We start from the raw sequence: 15,583 nt of genomic DNA on the forward strand, positions 1-15,583 counted from the left end.
CCACACATACACCTACACACACACACAATTATAGATGCACGTGCATGCAAATTACTCTTGCGGCAACTGTACCGTCCTTTTTTCCAGCCGTCCGTTTTTCCACACGCTCATTATTTTTGAAATGTGTGTTTGCTTTCTGCCCTGTTAGCCTTGCATGGCGCTGCTTGCAGGTAAATTATAATTTTCATTCTCTTGCTGCACGGAATTTTGCGATGCATGAAAATCAATGTTTTCTAATTGATAATTTACATTGCCACAAAAACCAAACAGATGTACAGCGGAGAGTGAAATCGGCAATCCACAATGTCTCAACTTCTCAGCTCCTATCCATCGCAAAAACTCTACCTAATACTCATCACCCTCACAGGCCAATTTCTTAAACGCGTTCCATTTCTGTTACGATTTCGATACGTCTAACCTAGTATTTGGAAAGGAAAGGACAAAGTTAGAGATAAGTGTTGTGTGCTGTGGACAAACTCTACTAACACTACGGTACGCTCACCGGTATGGTCTGGTGCTATTTTTGTTTTCTTCTTCTTTTTGTATCTTTACAGCTCTAACCACACCACTGGTGCAAGAATTCTTCCCCACCGGCCCAGACTTTCGTCCGGTCGCCGTGTGCCACCGTGCGATAAGCGCGTTGTGTGGGCTGGAGGGAGGCACTACACTAAACTAATGCAGCTGTGCCACTGTTCATTATTAGTTCCGCAGATTATTACTAAGCAAAAGAACCTGCTCGCGATACGATTAAACAATAAGATTGGAATTTGTAATAAACAAAATACAGAATGTTTTCTTTTGTTTGTTCGCCTGTGTTTCTTCTTTTTCCGATGCGAAACCGAAACGGCTAAGCTCTCTTTGAGGGCCACATAACGCCTCAGGTTTAACCGTTCCAATAACACGCTTTCCTCCTTCCACCTCGTTACATGCTTGCTTTTGCTCGAATTTGCGCAGTTTAATCGTTTCGTCGTCACAAGTGATAAAAAAATGGTTATTTTTGTTGATCATTAGTATGTAATGCGCGTATTGTCGGTGTTGCTAGCTCTACTCCAATCGTCGAGCTCTTCGTAACGAAAGGGCTGCGCAATCAAAGCTCTGTTCGAGCGCGAGCAGCGCAATAACCTAATTAAACCATAGACAACAGCACGGTTTGGGTTTTCCATTGTTTTGAAGCAAAGATGCGCTGTTACTGTGCAAAGCACAATCAAAATCGGTGTAGGTGGGGTGGGAGAAATAGACAATATGATACAATTAAATATAAGGTGTCGAAAGCAGCGGATAAACTAACCCAAGTCGGAAAGTGTGCCAAAAAACGGAAAGAGCTAATCTACCGGAAACGAAAACACACGCTGAATTCAGCCTGGCAGCAGGCGAACTTTTAATCCACCTTTACCACGCTGTAGATTTTACGGATGAACCAGAAACAGGCAAAGAACCCTATCGAACCGGTCAGCAAGAAGAACAGGAACACCATAATCAGAGTGTAGCCGAAGTAGAGGAAGGTCGAGGCCGCATCCTCAATCTGCAGCTTCGTGGCAAAATAGTGACAGCAGTACACGAACAGATAGACGGCGGTGAAGCCGGAAGTGAGGAAAGATCGCCACCACCAATGGTAGTCCTCGGCGCACAGGTGGAAGTAGCACAGCAGAATCGTCGTCTCCGAGCAGGTGATAACGAGGATCAAAAACACCAAAAACAGAAATCCGAACATGTAGTACATCTGGCTCGACCACAGCGAGTTTAGGATGAAGAACAGCTGGATGAAAATGCAACCGAACGGTAGCACACCGCCCATAATGATGCCCGGGATGGGTTGCGTGTAGATCGACTGATCCGGAATTTGGCGCGGAATTTGATTAGTTCGAACGGGATGCTCCAGTGACTGCAACAATATTTTAAAGAAATGTACCATTGTTAAATTGTGTTGGTGTATTGTGTGTGGATGAGCGTATACATCTAATCTTTTTCATTGTATGGACGCTGTACTCACCCTCTTGCGGAAACCAAAGTAAGCTCCAACGAACGTGAGCGGAACGGATACACCAAACCAGAGGGCCAGCAGCGCAATCAGAGTCGAAAATGGAACCGCGCCGGAACTGCCTTTGCTCCACAGTATCAAATTCATTACGAAGAACAGTCCAAACACGACACTGCAAGAAAACATTGGTTAAATTAGCGTGAGATGCCACCAGAAAACAAGCTCCACGTTGTCGTCAGACTTACCCCGGACACAGCATGGAAGTTAGCAGTACGTTACTCTTCCACTTGATGCCACCGAAGCTCTTGTAGATGCGGGCCGAAACGTAACCGGCCGGTGTACCGAGCAGCACAAACAGCACCATGGCGCAGGTCATAAGGGCGCCACGGTTGGCCGGCGACAAGAAGCCAAGGCACGCGAACGCTAGCGTTACCAGCGTCATGCAGAAGACCTGTATACCCGAGCCCAAAAACACGGAAAGCAGCATGCCCTTGCGCGGTGGTCGGAACACGTCCCCGTGCACCAGCTTCCAGCCGAACTCTTCCTGCGCGTCCTCGCCCGAATCCATCTGATTGTATCGCGCAATGTCCTTGTGCAGCGTGCGCAGCATTATCATCGCCACCATGCCGGAAAGGAACAGCACGATTACGAGCGAGTTCAGAATGCTGAACCACTGGATGTTGGTGTGCGGCATCGACTCGAGGATGTAGTCCCATCGGGACGACCACTTAATCTTGTTGTTCTGCGTAAAGTGCACCGAGTACGTGTACACGATGTCGAGCGTTTGGCCGTTGGGGAGAGCGCTTGATTGGATTTCGATCGGTTCCTTGCTGTCGCAGTTCAGCTCGTTCGGGTCCTTGTGGTTAATAGACGATGGCACCACCTTGACGGAGATGATGCGTCCACCGTTCTGCTTGAATGCCACACCCCACTCCTCCGTAGCACCGCTGTGGTACGTGATGGTCAGGTCGACGTGGTTGAACGGATAATAGTAGCCGGCCCGGTTGTAGTTCGGATTCGTAATGCACCCTTCCTCGCCGTCCGGGTGTCGGCGCACCAGGCAACCCATCGGGAAGCCGGTGCTGCAGTACTGACGCTCGTTTTCCAGCGGATAGCACCAGGTGACGGGCATGTTGTCGACGATCCAATGATGCTGATAGTTAAGACTCATACCCTTTTTCAGCACCATCAGCCGATGGTCACTGTCCGGATCGCCTCCCTTGTAGTGTTTCACGCAAGCCTTGGCGCACTTTACATCCTCGAGAAACTGAATCTTGTACGGTCCTGGGCGGATGCGCTCGCCAAACACCACCTGGCCAAGGTTTTCCACTGGCGAGTTCGCTTCGTCGATGGGACAGAAATCAAAGTGATGATACTCGTACGGAATCACCGACTCTTCCGTGTTGAGTCGATTCACGTACAGCGTTACCTCGGACTGCAAAGAAAGTGTGCATTGTCGTTAGCAAAAGACGGTTCATTTCGGTGTGTTTTCGCTCCTGGCGCACTCCTCCCACACTCACCTTGCATGACTTTTGCATTTCTGACTTTCGGCAATAGTTGACCGGCGCCAATCCGGGAAGGTAGAAAGCTTCCACCAGTCCCGCCGACAGCAAGCAGAGCAGCGGAAGGAAAGCTACGGCCAACTTGCCCATTCCGCCGGTGACAGAACTGTGTCTCGTCATAATGCTTTATCGTGTTACTTCGATATCGCTGTACCGGATGCAACACACACAACGAACCGCACACACACACACTCACACACACGCACCCTCCCACAAGCAGCCTACAACTACGTGCTGCTTACTTGGACGGTCGAGGATTCTTTTCGCCGAACAAGCGTTGTTTTGTTCGTATTATTTTCCTAACTTCCTTCCACGAGTAGCTTTTGTGCCGGTTTCAAACCACGTCCACCCCACCCCTTACACTGTATAGCTGCACCAACAAACCAATGTTTGCACAGTCTGTAGTCAACGACCCTTCTGAACGCAACGAAAACTGAAGACCTAAACCGAAGAGAAAGCGCAAAAGTAGGAGAATATTTACAATTTGATCCAGAACACTGTTTTTTTTCTCTTTTCTATTCCTTTCGATGACGACAGCCTCGTCTTCACCGCTGTTGGCACTAGTGGTGGTAGTAGACGTAGGTGCCAACTAAGAACGGCAAAGTGATATGAAACGTAGCAAACCTCTACGCCTTATCGATCCACTTTTCAGGCCGTTTTGCACAACTAACCTGTACTATTCACACGAACAGCAGCATTCTGCTTAATGTAATCGTTTTTTTTTGCGTTGAATTTGTTATAAATTCAACGAAAAAGATACACTTTTCCCAACCCAGTGTATTGTTGGCCGAATAGAACAAAAGATTTAGCGGTAAGGTGGTACCAGTTCTTTTTTCTCATTCACAGTTTGACATCCAAAGTTGACATTAACGCGCTGAACATTAGAAAATAGTGATCGTCTGGAAAAGTGGGTAATTTTAACCTCACCTTACTCATATTTTCAGTGAAAAATCAAGTCTATGACATGATGAATGTGTGAAGTGATGATCCTATCGATTTGCAAAAGAAATCGTGCAAGTTCAATAAAAAAAACATTCCACAACGAAGCAAACCGTCTATCCAAACTGGGTTGACCAACCTGTTTCATGGTCATGTCATTGCTTGCATACGTCATAAACGCCAAATATGAAGGAGCATGTTCACAGAGTCCTTTTGGCTGCGTTTAGATGAGCAATAATCAAAAATATTATTCGTTTGAAATGCATTTTGCCACGCCATTTGACCAACATTTTGGTCTTTAAACATCAACAATGCTTTAAATAAATGAAATTACAAATAATGATGATTTTCCGACTCCCAAACTGCTCAAATATTTGATGTTTCCTTATTTAAATCGCTTGTTTATTTAAAATCTCAACATGAAATTATATTTTTTGCGCTTGAAAAAAGCACATTTAGGGCCGTTTCTATGCTGCATCGGATGCAATTTTATCGGCAGGCCTTTCAAAATTTAATATGGGATTTGACAGATAACATCGGAGAGCGTTTCTACATACACCGAGACTGCAGCTGAGAGATGGCTGTGAGAGAATTGACAATCGGTTTCTCATGCCGGTGTGTGTAGAAGCTCTGAAAAGCGCCGAGATGAGACTTTTAAAATGATGTTGAAAAAATGCATTTTAATCGCTAAAATGAAATCAAAAAAGTTTCTTTTACTTTTTAATAATATTTCTACGATTATAAGACAAAAATGCAAACTATAATTGATCGATCGTTATAAACTGCAATTCAATTTTTTCTCAGCTCCATCGTTCTTTGCATGCCGAGGAAAATTCTCTCACCGAAAATGCTGTCAGTCGCTGTCAAAGCATGCCGTCAGTTATTTTCTCAGCTGCATTCTCGGTGTACAGCAATTATCCGCAGTACACGATACTCGATATACGCGAATTCGCAGTACGCGATTGCTCTAAAATTGACAGCTCCATGTGTTTTTTGCAAATATTTTAATACTTTGAAATATTTTATGCTCTTTTTGAATTTCCTTAATGTTCTTTTTGCATCTTGCATTGAATTTGTGCAAAAGATACCTGTTTTACAACAAAAAACTGTAATGCAAAACTCTGTGGCGATATTTTTCAACCCTCGAACTGGTAGTGTAAACTATTTTTCCATACAAATCCGCTATACGCGAAAACTCGAGATACGCTATTGCGCTCGGTCCCGTACGATAGCGTATATCGGATAATGACTGTATGTAGAAACGCTCGGACGCCGCATTCGATGTTATCTGCCAAACTAATAATGGGAACAGCCTAAAACTATTTTTTCATACTCGTTAAACTATTAAAATCATTTAAATAATCGCTATATGAATTGAAAAAGCATTTGACAGCATGTGCGATAAAATCGCGTGCGACGAAACATAGACAGGGTTTTTATGAGCGGATCAAGCTTAGAACATTGCGCATAATTTTAGCACGCACTGTATAGTCAAGAGCACGGCCGCGAAACATTTCCGTGACGTTTCGTACAGTATGCAGCCTTCGTGTCAGATGCAGAATAGCAACTTCCGCTTGTTGACATTTGCCCTGTCTCTTTCTTTTCGTCCCTGTCCGATTGAGGAAAGTGCACACATTTTGTGCCAGCTCTTTTAATCTGAAAAATATCGGATAATATTTACCTATAATGGTTAGTTTCGTGTGCAATGTGTAAATAATGTTCCAGCAGACGTGCGCAATATCAAATCAACGCCATGCGATGCACATTTTCCTCGCTATTGTGTTGTGTTGATGCGGCGGTTCAATTCATGCCAGGGCGCTGCTAGCTGATCGGTCCGGTAGCTATGTGTAGCAGCTAGCCCCCCGTCCTATCGTTAGTGGCGCCGGTCTTGTTTGCGTGGATAGACTGTGGTGTTGTGCAGTGCTGGAATCATATTTTGAGTTGCTTTTGTATCGTTCAACCATGCTGACGAAGGCAATATCTCTCCTCGTTTTAGGCCAAGCGTACCAGGAAAGTTGGAATCGTCGGTAAATACGGTACCCGATATGGTGCTTCGCTGCGTAAGATGGTGAAGAAGATGGAAATCACCCAGCACGCCAAGTACACCTGCACGTTCTGCGGCAAGGTAAGGGAATGGCAAGCGCATATGTTGCGCACGTTACCATAAAAAATTGTGCTAAATCCTTTTTTCTCTATTTGTAGGATGCCATGAAGCGGTCCTGCGTCGGAATCTGGTCGTGCAAGCGATGCAATCGCGTCGTTGCTGGCGGTGCCTGGGTGTACTCGACTACCGCAGCCGCCTCGGTGCGATCAGCTGTCCGACGTCTGCGTGAGATGTAAAAAGGATTAACTCGGAAACGGGAGGCCGAAGTGATGCATGCGAAATGGTAGCCGGTGGTGGTGGTGGTGGTGATACTTCCCATTGATTTTCAAAACTAAAATGTGACAAATTCCATCATGTTTTAGTTAGTGGAAGCAATCCGCCGTCGGATTCAACTCCGATTGGCACCTATCGTCTACGTTTTGTGTGAATCAGATCGTCTGTTAATAAAATGTGAAGGGTTCTGTACGGAACGAATGGAATGGAAACAGTCCTGAAAGGAAAACAAACTATCCGGGTGTTGTGGTTCGCTAACGTGCATGGTGCAAATCCGAAATGTGGCAGTAATTGCTTGTAGTCGCCTCAACCAATTTAAAATTTCAATGTATCTTTAAAATAATCTTGTATAATCAACCTTTTTTTTACAGTACCAAACTGTCCCGTTTGCCGTATTTTCGGAAGGCCGTCCTAAAGGTGAAGGCCATTAATATTCAAAGATTCATTCGTTAATTAAGTCTTGAATCCATAGAGATGTGGTTTATGAAACATTCTAAATATTTCCCGTTTTTGCCTCTCTGCTACTTCGCCACTATTTGCCTCTCACTTTACTTCACTCCGGGCACCATCTTCTATAAGTGAACCCGGATCCTCACATAAGCGGACGTTATTGAACATGAAACTGGACGACCAAGCCCATGAAGTTCTGTTAGGCGTTCCACAGAGGACAGAGGGAGCGTGGTAGGTCCAAATTGAGGTGACAAGATGGCGTGGAGGAGACCTTGGCGGTTGTAGCGCCAGAAAATAAAGTGAGTAAGGTCTTCCTTTTTAATTTGATTTCAGACCGAGTTCCAATATTAGGATTCTTTATTCAAACCTTTCTGCGCGTGGGCTAGAACGATACCATATTTTAGCGTGTAGAACGACCCTCTTTTAGGTTGAAAATAACCAAAATCAGGCTAAGAGGGGTCTCCTTATATACGGGTAGTCACTTTACAGCTGTGACATTACATTCGATTACTATCTAGTCTAATGAATAAAAGACATAAAATATTATCGTGAAAAAAAGGGCAAAGATAATACAAAAAAAAAAACAAGAAGTGTTCAAAAAGGAACCATTTAAGCATAAAGTCAAAAACTAAAGCTCAAAAAACGAAACGAATCCGATGGTATGCTAATGGCCTTCCATTCGCTTGTACCGTTATGATTCATATTCCGGGCATTCGGCATATTTTTACTGAATATCTTCATATCCAGTCCCTGACCATACGGCTTGTTAATTTTAAATAATTGTTATGATGCACTAGAATGAATTATAAATGTGTCTGACCCGTAGTAGGCCCTGATGCCACAGTAAATAAATATTTTCTGTCTGTCAGTTCTCCATCAGGGGCGTTCTTGGCAGCTTTGCTTAAAACCGACGCCAGTGTTATTTCTTCGATAATTCCTATTAATCACGTCCAAGTGCATTGAAATACATCGAAATTCATTGTGGAAGTATTAATCAACGTGAAAACAATAGTGTTGTATCATATTGTGTTCTGAATTTGATGAAATCTCCTATTTAATTCTGTCCAGAATATGAAGCAAGATTTTTTATCTTGTTTTTAATTCCGGACAGCCGAGGCAAATCGTGATTAATTATATAAAATTATGTTTTTAGTCAGTGATAATAACACGAAAACGACGATATTTGAAGATGTATGTAACAAATGGCTTGATGGCCGGTACGGGAAAGCCCCTCAATGTGTGTAGCAGTTTCTGGGTTTTATTCATCTACGAGTACAACAGCAAAACAGCACCCAAACCCCTGTTTTTAAAGACTCTTGTTCTGTTGTTCTAGAAAGATTGCTTCACTCAGAATTGGATATTCGGAACATAAAATAATTAGAAATTAAAACAAAGTGTACTGTGAGTATGAGTTTGAAGATTATTAGACGCAATTTTGAGGCTGTCCGGAATTTGAATCAAAACGTTCGTAATTTGAAACACGTGCTTGAAAAGGTGTTCGGAATAAGAAATAAAATATCTTTATAATTTTATGATTTTTTGCAATGTTTCTAGTAAAATTATTCAAAATCTTATTTTTTTTTTCTTCAAATGTAAAGATTTTGCTTTAGTAAAGGGAGCTTACACAGAGGTTTATCCGATTAACATTGAATTAGTTAAAAAAATATTATAAAAATTAAAATAAAAATATTAAATGTAAAAAAATGCCTTAAGTGTCCGTAATTCGAAGCAGTACGGTACTAGAAGCACTAAAATGTTGAACTTAATTAAATTGCTAAAATAGACAATGTTGTTTTTTAATTATGTAAATGTAAAAGCCGCCCTTTTTTAATGTAGAACAATTCATCATGGTGAGTACGACAACATGCATACATATACATTTTAGATACATGCTAAAATACGGTACTTTTAAAGAGCTTTTTTTTAATTTAATTGGCTACTATGTCTACAAATCTGCCCCTTCCCATATCTACATTTCTTTGTGATTATCCAACCCTTAACTTACCAGTATACTTCGTGTTTTCATTTCTCCTTCGTTTGGTAAGCGGTCACAGAAACACAATATCACACACCAACACTCTACTTTTCCTTTGGTTTCTCTTTTATATTAAAAAAGTGTATATTTTTCATTATTAATCGATGGTTCATTGTTCAGATCACTTCTATCACGAGAGCTAGTAAAACTAACGGAAGATTAATAATTTTGAATGAAAGATGAGGTGAGGAAAATGAGGAATAGAAATATGGCAACAATATTAAACATCCTTTTTGTGTAAATAGAAAAGAACAGCCATTGAGGAAGCAAAATGAAAAGTCATTTCACTAGTCTACATGTATTTGCGTTATACGCATTTTGCGCTGCACGCTTTGCGCAAGCACACTTGTTCTTTAACTTTAACTCTCCATCAAAACACAGCCGTTCAGTAAAGTTGTTTGTTTCGTTTAGTTTTTACTTGCATATTGCACCCTGCATCTTGGTTTATTTCTAAAATTTTCTTTCTATTCGACCTGTAAACCATCCCTAAATGGCACATTGCGCATCTCCATCGTGCTTGTGAGTATGCGCACGCATCACAAAATTCAGATCGATTTCAAATTTTTCTTTTTAATATTGAAAAAAAAACACTAATGTACAGGATTTCTCAGGAGTTCCCATAACTTGCCTCTTTATGATTTGTCATTTGTAAACTATGAGAACCCCTGACAAAACCTTGTAAGCAACATTTCTCAGAAGAGCAAAATGTAACAATGTTAGGATTAAGTAAAAAAAAACAATTATTAAATAAATTGTGTTCGTTTGTGTGTTGTGTTTTTTTTTTTTTTTGCTTTTTGGCAGTCATGTACTTTTTTATTCAGTCATCATCAATCATCATCATCACACTTTCATCAACGCACGTGTTTCGCTCACACTCTCTCATACAAATCTCATACAAATCTCGACACAAATATAGCTCTCTCAGCTACTCGGTTGTACATACAAATCAATGTGTCTCTCTCTCTCGGGCGCGCTTGCAGCAAACAAAATACACACGATCGCTCGGCTTTCGCTCCATCATCATATCCTTTCTAAAACCTACACGCCCCAACTTGTTACACAACATTACCCCATATATTCACAGATTCGTCACATGCACACCTTATTCTCTCATTATGGGCCCCTACTGTTCCCGTACTCGTCCGCGTGCACCCGCCTTTCGCTCGCTCGCTCGTTCGCTCTCACAGCACAATGGTTTGTGTCTAGTATGTGTTTTTAATGATAAGTAGTAGAGTTAAACGTAGCAGTAGCAGTAATAGTAATTCGTATTCATGTGTTTCTTTCTCTTGTCCTAACAACGTCGTAACAGTTCAGGAGCTTGCGAGTGAGTTTGTTCTCGGTTCGTTCGTACCTCCAAATGGAACGCGATCATGTTGATGATCATGCTTTTTGAAAGCCGGTGGTGATCGCAGTCCGCGTCAGACCGTTTAATGATAAAAATGACTTAAAACTAATAGTACGTAGCAGTCGGTCATTCTTCAGGTTCTTCCTGCAAAGTCTTTGGTCATGTGTTCGGACTTTACATTAAAAGCGCTGTGTGCATTGTGTCCTTGGTTCGTATGTTTCGTAAACATGCGAGTGTATATAATTTTTGTGTGTGTTTAAAATGTTTTTAACTTCACTCGCGCGCCCTCGCATCCTTTTTTTTATTGGTCAGTCTCAAACTCGATCATATACATGATAATAATCATAACGATCATGTGCGCGCGCACGCACGCACTCATTAAACATGCAAAGTCCTCACGATCTTCACGTTCACGTCCCACCTTTCCTCCACATAGTGTTGTCCCAGAGCGTGTATGTTGTGTGTTTGTATGTTTCCGTCAGCAGTTGGGATGATTTGGCGCCACCAGGCGCTACCGCCCGCTTCCTGGTTCTGGTCAGTCATCAGTTGGTGTTGTGTTTACTGTATGTACCTTATGTACTTTTCACCGCAAAGGAAGTCCTTAACAGCCCGCACACATTCGCATTTACACACACACACACACTTGCGCTCAAAATCATTTATACACACGCTTTGTTGCCGCACACTAACATACAGCTTTATTATACACAATATGTTCACCCGTATCGAACACGATCATACATACCCCGCAAACATTACGTGATCGTACCCATTCAAAAACAACACCTTCATTCACATGCACACCATTAAATGACTAGAGGAGCCTCATTCATACATTCTCTTTCTCGCTACCACACATCATCAAAACCGCGTTTTGGGGAAAATATACAGCCTGTTTTATTGATTCTTTTGAATGTAACCGGTATAAAGAAATGTTGACATTACTATGAGCTTCCGTTGAAGTTAAGTATTCATAGAGATGAAAATTTAAAGGTTCTAGAGTCCCTATTCCAAGGTACAATGAAGCAATGTCAAGCCGTTTATATATCATTTCTTCACTGTCTGTTGGATGATTTATCAAAATTTAATTCAGGTTTCTAAACATTATTTTGCCAATATCATGATCTTTTAAAACGAAATATCAAAACGAAAGCTGCAATCTTTGATCTTTGAACGTTAAAACATGTGATATAAATTATAAGTAGTAACCATTATGATACAGGAAAAATGTGAACGAATATCGCAAAAAATTGACAAAAAATGGCAATACTTGGACGAACTATTTCCAAGTAATTTTAATGTAGATCAAAAAAGTTTAATAGATTTAAAGACTCAATGTAGTAGATGAACCTGATCATAGATTTGAAGTGCTTCATTACATTCACACGCTCTCTCTCTCTCTCTTTATCTCTTTCTCTCTCTCTCATTCAAATGAACAAGGATGTAGTTGCACCAGTTGCTGGCTGCTGGTTCGATTATTACTCGATCATACGTAAATCGGTCATCAAATCATACACACATTCACATTGCATTGATCTCTTCAATGATCACTATACATTCATACCAACTCCAACCCAGTGAAAGGCAACACTCACTCATTATAATACATTCACGTACATGCTATTTACAGGATTTTCCAGGGGTTCTCATAGTTGTTGGACATTTCCTTGACTCTTTCTAATGGGAAGTGAAATTCATATGAAGAAAATTGGACTCTATCGAAATTTCTCTTAGATTTGTCCAACAAGGGTGCTATAGCGTCCAATTCATGTTAGATTAAGTTCATTTCAAATAAGACAGAGTCAAGAAAGTGTCCCACAGCTATGAAAACTCCCGGAAAACCTTGTATCTCGTGCACACAGTACTCCTCCTAAATTCTCGAATGCACACACATGGGGTTCGATACAACAATATTAGCAAGAATGAAAAATTTACTTGTTTGTTTTTTTTTTTTGGTTTAATATTTCTTCCATCATCTTCCCTACAGTCCTCTCCTCCATCATCAGCTCCTTCATTGTCGCGTTACGCCAGGTGTTTATGTTGTGTAAAGGCCCTCCCAGAGAGAGGCTAGGTAAATTGTTCTTTTTAATGATTTTGTTGTTTCGTTTTCCCCAATATTTGCTTTCCTAGTATATTTCATATAAATGTGGTTCTCTCATTGTCTCAGAGTCACTGTTCTGTCCCCTGTTCTGTATGATGATATCGTGCCCTTATAGTCTACCTCCTGTTTCGCGTATTAGCCTTAAACAATCTGGCCAGCAAACAAGTCGGTGTCGGAAGAAATCTGTAACCGATTGGATCAATCCAATTGATGTGTGAAAATCATAACTGATCTTAGCTCCGTATTTCATACAATTTGTTTTGCTATATAAGATTCATTTGTCGTCCCGTTCGTACCTTCCTGTACACACTGTGTATCGGCAATGTAATAGTAAAACACAACATTACGCACACATTTTCAAACGTACCGATCTTTTTTCCCTAAAAACGTAATATTCAACTAGTAGTCTTGTGTTTGTGTGTGTTTTTGTGTTGCCTACACTAATATTAAAGTCGTCTTTTCTTATGTATCGTTGATTTCTTTCTCTTTCGCTCTCTATCTCTCCCTTCCTCGGACTGTCTAAGCCCAGTGTGTAGCTTTTCTGTTGACTAAATTTAGTTAATTCCACCTTTTTCTAATACAGTAATTAGTTTATTCCTTGTGTTTTTGGAGTGTATTTTTTGGTTTTAGTAAAAATGTTTGTTTTCCCTATGTGTACTTCAGTAGAGAGTGTGTAGTGGTAGGTATTGCATTGTTTTTTTTTTCGTATTATTTGCTTTGTTTCTTCTTATTGTTGTATATATGTTACGGTACGGTAGAATGTTGTAATGTAGCTCTCCTCCCAGTCAGACCCGCCCATCATGTCCACGGCGCTTGTGTTTACCACGCTCTCATCACACACATCATCCCTGCCCTAGTGTTTCTTTTACAATATTTTGCTTGTTGTGTTTGTCCGTATCGGGTACCTGAGTAAATTGTCGTAGTAAAATTGTGTTTCCAACACACGTCGGCATGTCGGCGGCGCTTTTGGGGCCTTTCTGTTCCCACTTCCATCCCAATGCGTTACGTTGTAAGTGCCCTTTACATTTGCACCAGTGTAACGTAACGTACATATACAAGTTTGGGCATAGGCGCTAGAATAGTTTTGATTTTGCTTGTTTAGTGTTTCACCTATAACACAGCATCACAGTAATGAAAGGTGTGTCCCGGCCCGGCCATAAGCGCAATTGCATTGAGCTAAAACACAAAAGTTCGAAAGTAATAAAAAAATATACATTTAAAATACAGAACACTAGTCGACCACCGTTGCGAATCGTCATTGTCCGTGTCATCGTGTCACACGACAACAAAACCCCCGGGAAGGATCGGTTTAATCACCCAGCGGAGGGGATAGATCAAACGTTTTAACATTCAGCTGCAATACAACAATTTGTAGAATGCAGAACAAAAATACCAAAAAAAAGTACATGTAAGAGTAACAATGTTGGTCTGCATTATATGCGCAATGTGTTCGGTTTGTCCTGTTGCCGCGTCGTCGCTTTCCTCTTGTTGTTGCGTTGTGCATTCTTTTTTTTTTTTCTTCTAACGTTTCGTTTCGTGTAAACTAGTATATTCAGTCGTTTTTGGTTGTGTTTTGTGTTATGATTTCCCTTGTAACGCGTTCACTATCTGCTTCTTTGCTAGCTTTTCGCAGACACACACCCGGCCACACACATTTTGTGGTGGTTTTCATTGGAATTTGAATAATCATTTTTCGTTCTTGCGCTATTATTGTATCATTTCACATTCACCTGGCACTACTACTACCTACTAATGATATAGTTGTTTCGTATTTGTCTACCTCTGCCCAGTCACACAATTATTGACAACGAGACTAAAAACTCACAATGGCATACACAATCGCATTCACTCAAACGCTACTTTTTTCTCTCTCACAGAATCATTTATGCTAAATAGTATCCTAATTTCGTACCTCAATCACACACATACACGCGCGCGCGCACACATAACTAACCCGAGGGGAACCGCTCTTTCGACTGTGGAAATAGATCAGCAGAGTTTAATGGCTGTTTGTTTTGATTATTTCATTACTCGTACACCTAAAACATAGGTGTACATTGGAAAGGTCAGGTGAACGCCCAACAGTGTTTGTTCTTTAGATGAAGCCACACACACGTGAGACACGCATAGTCCAAATTATTTTAACAAAATAATTTGAAAGCACAGCTGACCTGCGTTTCAAAACGATCTACGAATAGATTTTCCATTTCCAATTCTTTATGCGTTTTCCTTCCAAATTTCAATCCATGTTGCCGATTCGGGTTTTATAATAATCCCACTGCTGCATCAATTATTTAACACCCAAGTTTTCTACTTATTTCTTCGTTTTTCCTATGATGCCGTGCATCATCATTGTATATTGCTCATTTTTGTGTTAATTATTGTTTCCTGTCCTGATTCGATTATGCATTTGAGCGTTTAGTAGCTGAATTCGTTTATAAAGAGCAGCTGAAAAGGAAAGGTTTGGGTAAAAATAACATAGCGAAGTCTGCATTCTTACAAAATGCCACGAATGTTTGCTTGTGTGTTTTGCAAGCAAATGTTTGTTTTCCCCCTAAAACAGAAGTAATTTTAAATTACCAGTAAAAATAATCCCACATTTTATCCCCAAAAGAACGTTCGAGTAATAAGCGTTGCTAATTAGTACATATTAATAAGGAACGCAGTTTTGGCGAGCAAAATTCTTTTAAGACACATTGTTCGATCGAGTGAAGTCAAATTCAATAATTATACCAAAAGAAAAGAAAAACAAACAAAACGCTTAACAGTAACATACATGTATATTTCACCCATCTG

General features: G+C 41.0%; 2 protein-coding genes across 4 annotated transcripts; one reads left to right on the plus strand and one right to left on the minus strand.

The window, feature by feature from the left end:
• Positions 1–1,007: 1,007 nt before the first annotated feature.
• LOC1279330 (transmembrane 9 superfamily member 2) lies at positions 1,008–4,620 on the minus strand. 3 transcript variants are annotated; one of them, XM_061658035.1, is made up of 5 exons: positions 4,468–4,620; positions 3,499–3,981; positions 2,224–3,413; positions 1,991–2,150; positions 1,008–1,882 (listed from the first exon to the last, which is right to left on the minus strand). In XM_061658035.1, the coding sequence occupies exons 2-5, from the start codon at positions 3,658–3,660 to the stop codon at positions 1,379–1,381; spliced, it is 2,016 nt and encodes a 671-aa protein (XP_061514019.1). In that variant the 5' UTR covers positions 3,661–3,981; positions 4,468–4,620; the 3' UTR covers positions 1,008–1,378. The 3 variants fall into 3 exon arrangements, with proteins under 3 accessions (XP_061514019.1, XP_061514016.1, XP_061514017.1); XM_061658032.1 differs by lacking the exon at positions 4,468–4,620 and adding an exon at positions 4,212–4,379; XM_061658033.1 differs by lacking the exon at positions 4,468–4,620 and adding an exon at positions 4,165–4,363.
• A 1,391-nt stretch (positions 4,621–6,011) lies between these two features.
• LOC1279331 (large ribosomal subunit protein eL43) lies at positions 6,012–7,089 on the plus strand. The gene is made up of 3 exons (XM_319038.5): positions 6,012–6,168; positions 6,476–6,604; positions 6,682–7,089. The coding sequence occupies exons 1-3, from the start codon at positions 6,166–6,168 to the stop codon at positions 6,817–6,819; spliced, it is 270 nt and encodes an 89-aa protein (XP_319038.4). The 5' UTR covers positions 6,012–6,165; the 3' UTR covers positions 6,820–7,089.
• The last annotated feature ends 8,494 nt before the right edge of the window (positions 7,090–15,583 follow it).

The sequence above is a fragment of the Anopheles gambiae genome, chromosome 3 (assembly GCF_943734735.2).
Source record: "Anopheles gambiae chromosome 3, idAnoGambNW_F1_1, whole genome shotgun sequence".
In the NCBI taxonomy this organism is placed as follows: domain Eukaryota; kingdom Metazoa; phylum Arthropoda; class Insecta; order Diptera; family Culicidae; genus Anopheles; species Anopheles gambiae.

Excerpts from the sequence above, each read along its gene's own strand:
- LOC1279330 (XM_061658035.1), bottom strand. The coding sequence starts at position 3,660 with ATGACGAGACACAGTTCTGTCACCGGCGGAATGGGCAAGTTGGCCGTA. Across the intron at positions 3,414-3,498 it reads AAATGCAAAAGTCATGCAAG|TCCGAGGTAACGCTGTACGT; the intron begins GTGAGTGTGGGA and ends CTTTCTTTGCAG. Across the intron at positions 2,151-2,223 it reads ACTTCCATGCTGTGTCCGGG|TGTCGTGTTTGGACTGTTCT; the intron begins GTAAGTCTGACG and ends GTTTTCTTGCAG.
- LOC1279331 (XM_319038.5), top strand. Across the intron at positions 6,605-6,681 it reads CCTGCACGTTCTGCGGCAAG|GATGCCATGAAGCGGTCCTG; the intron begins GTAAGGGAATGG and ends CTCTATTTGTAG.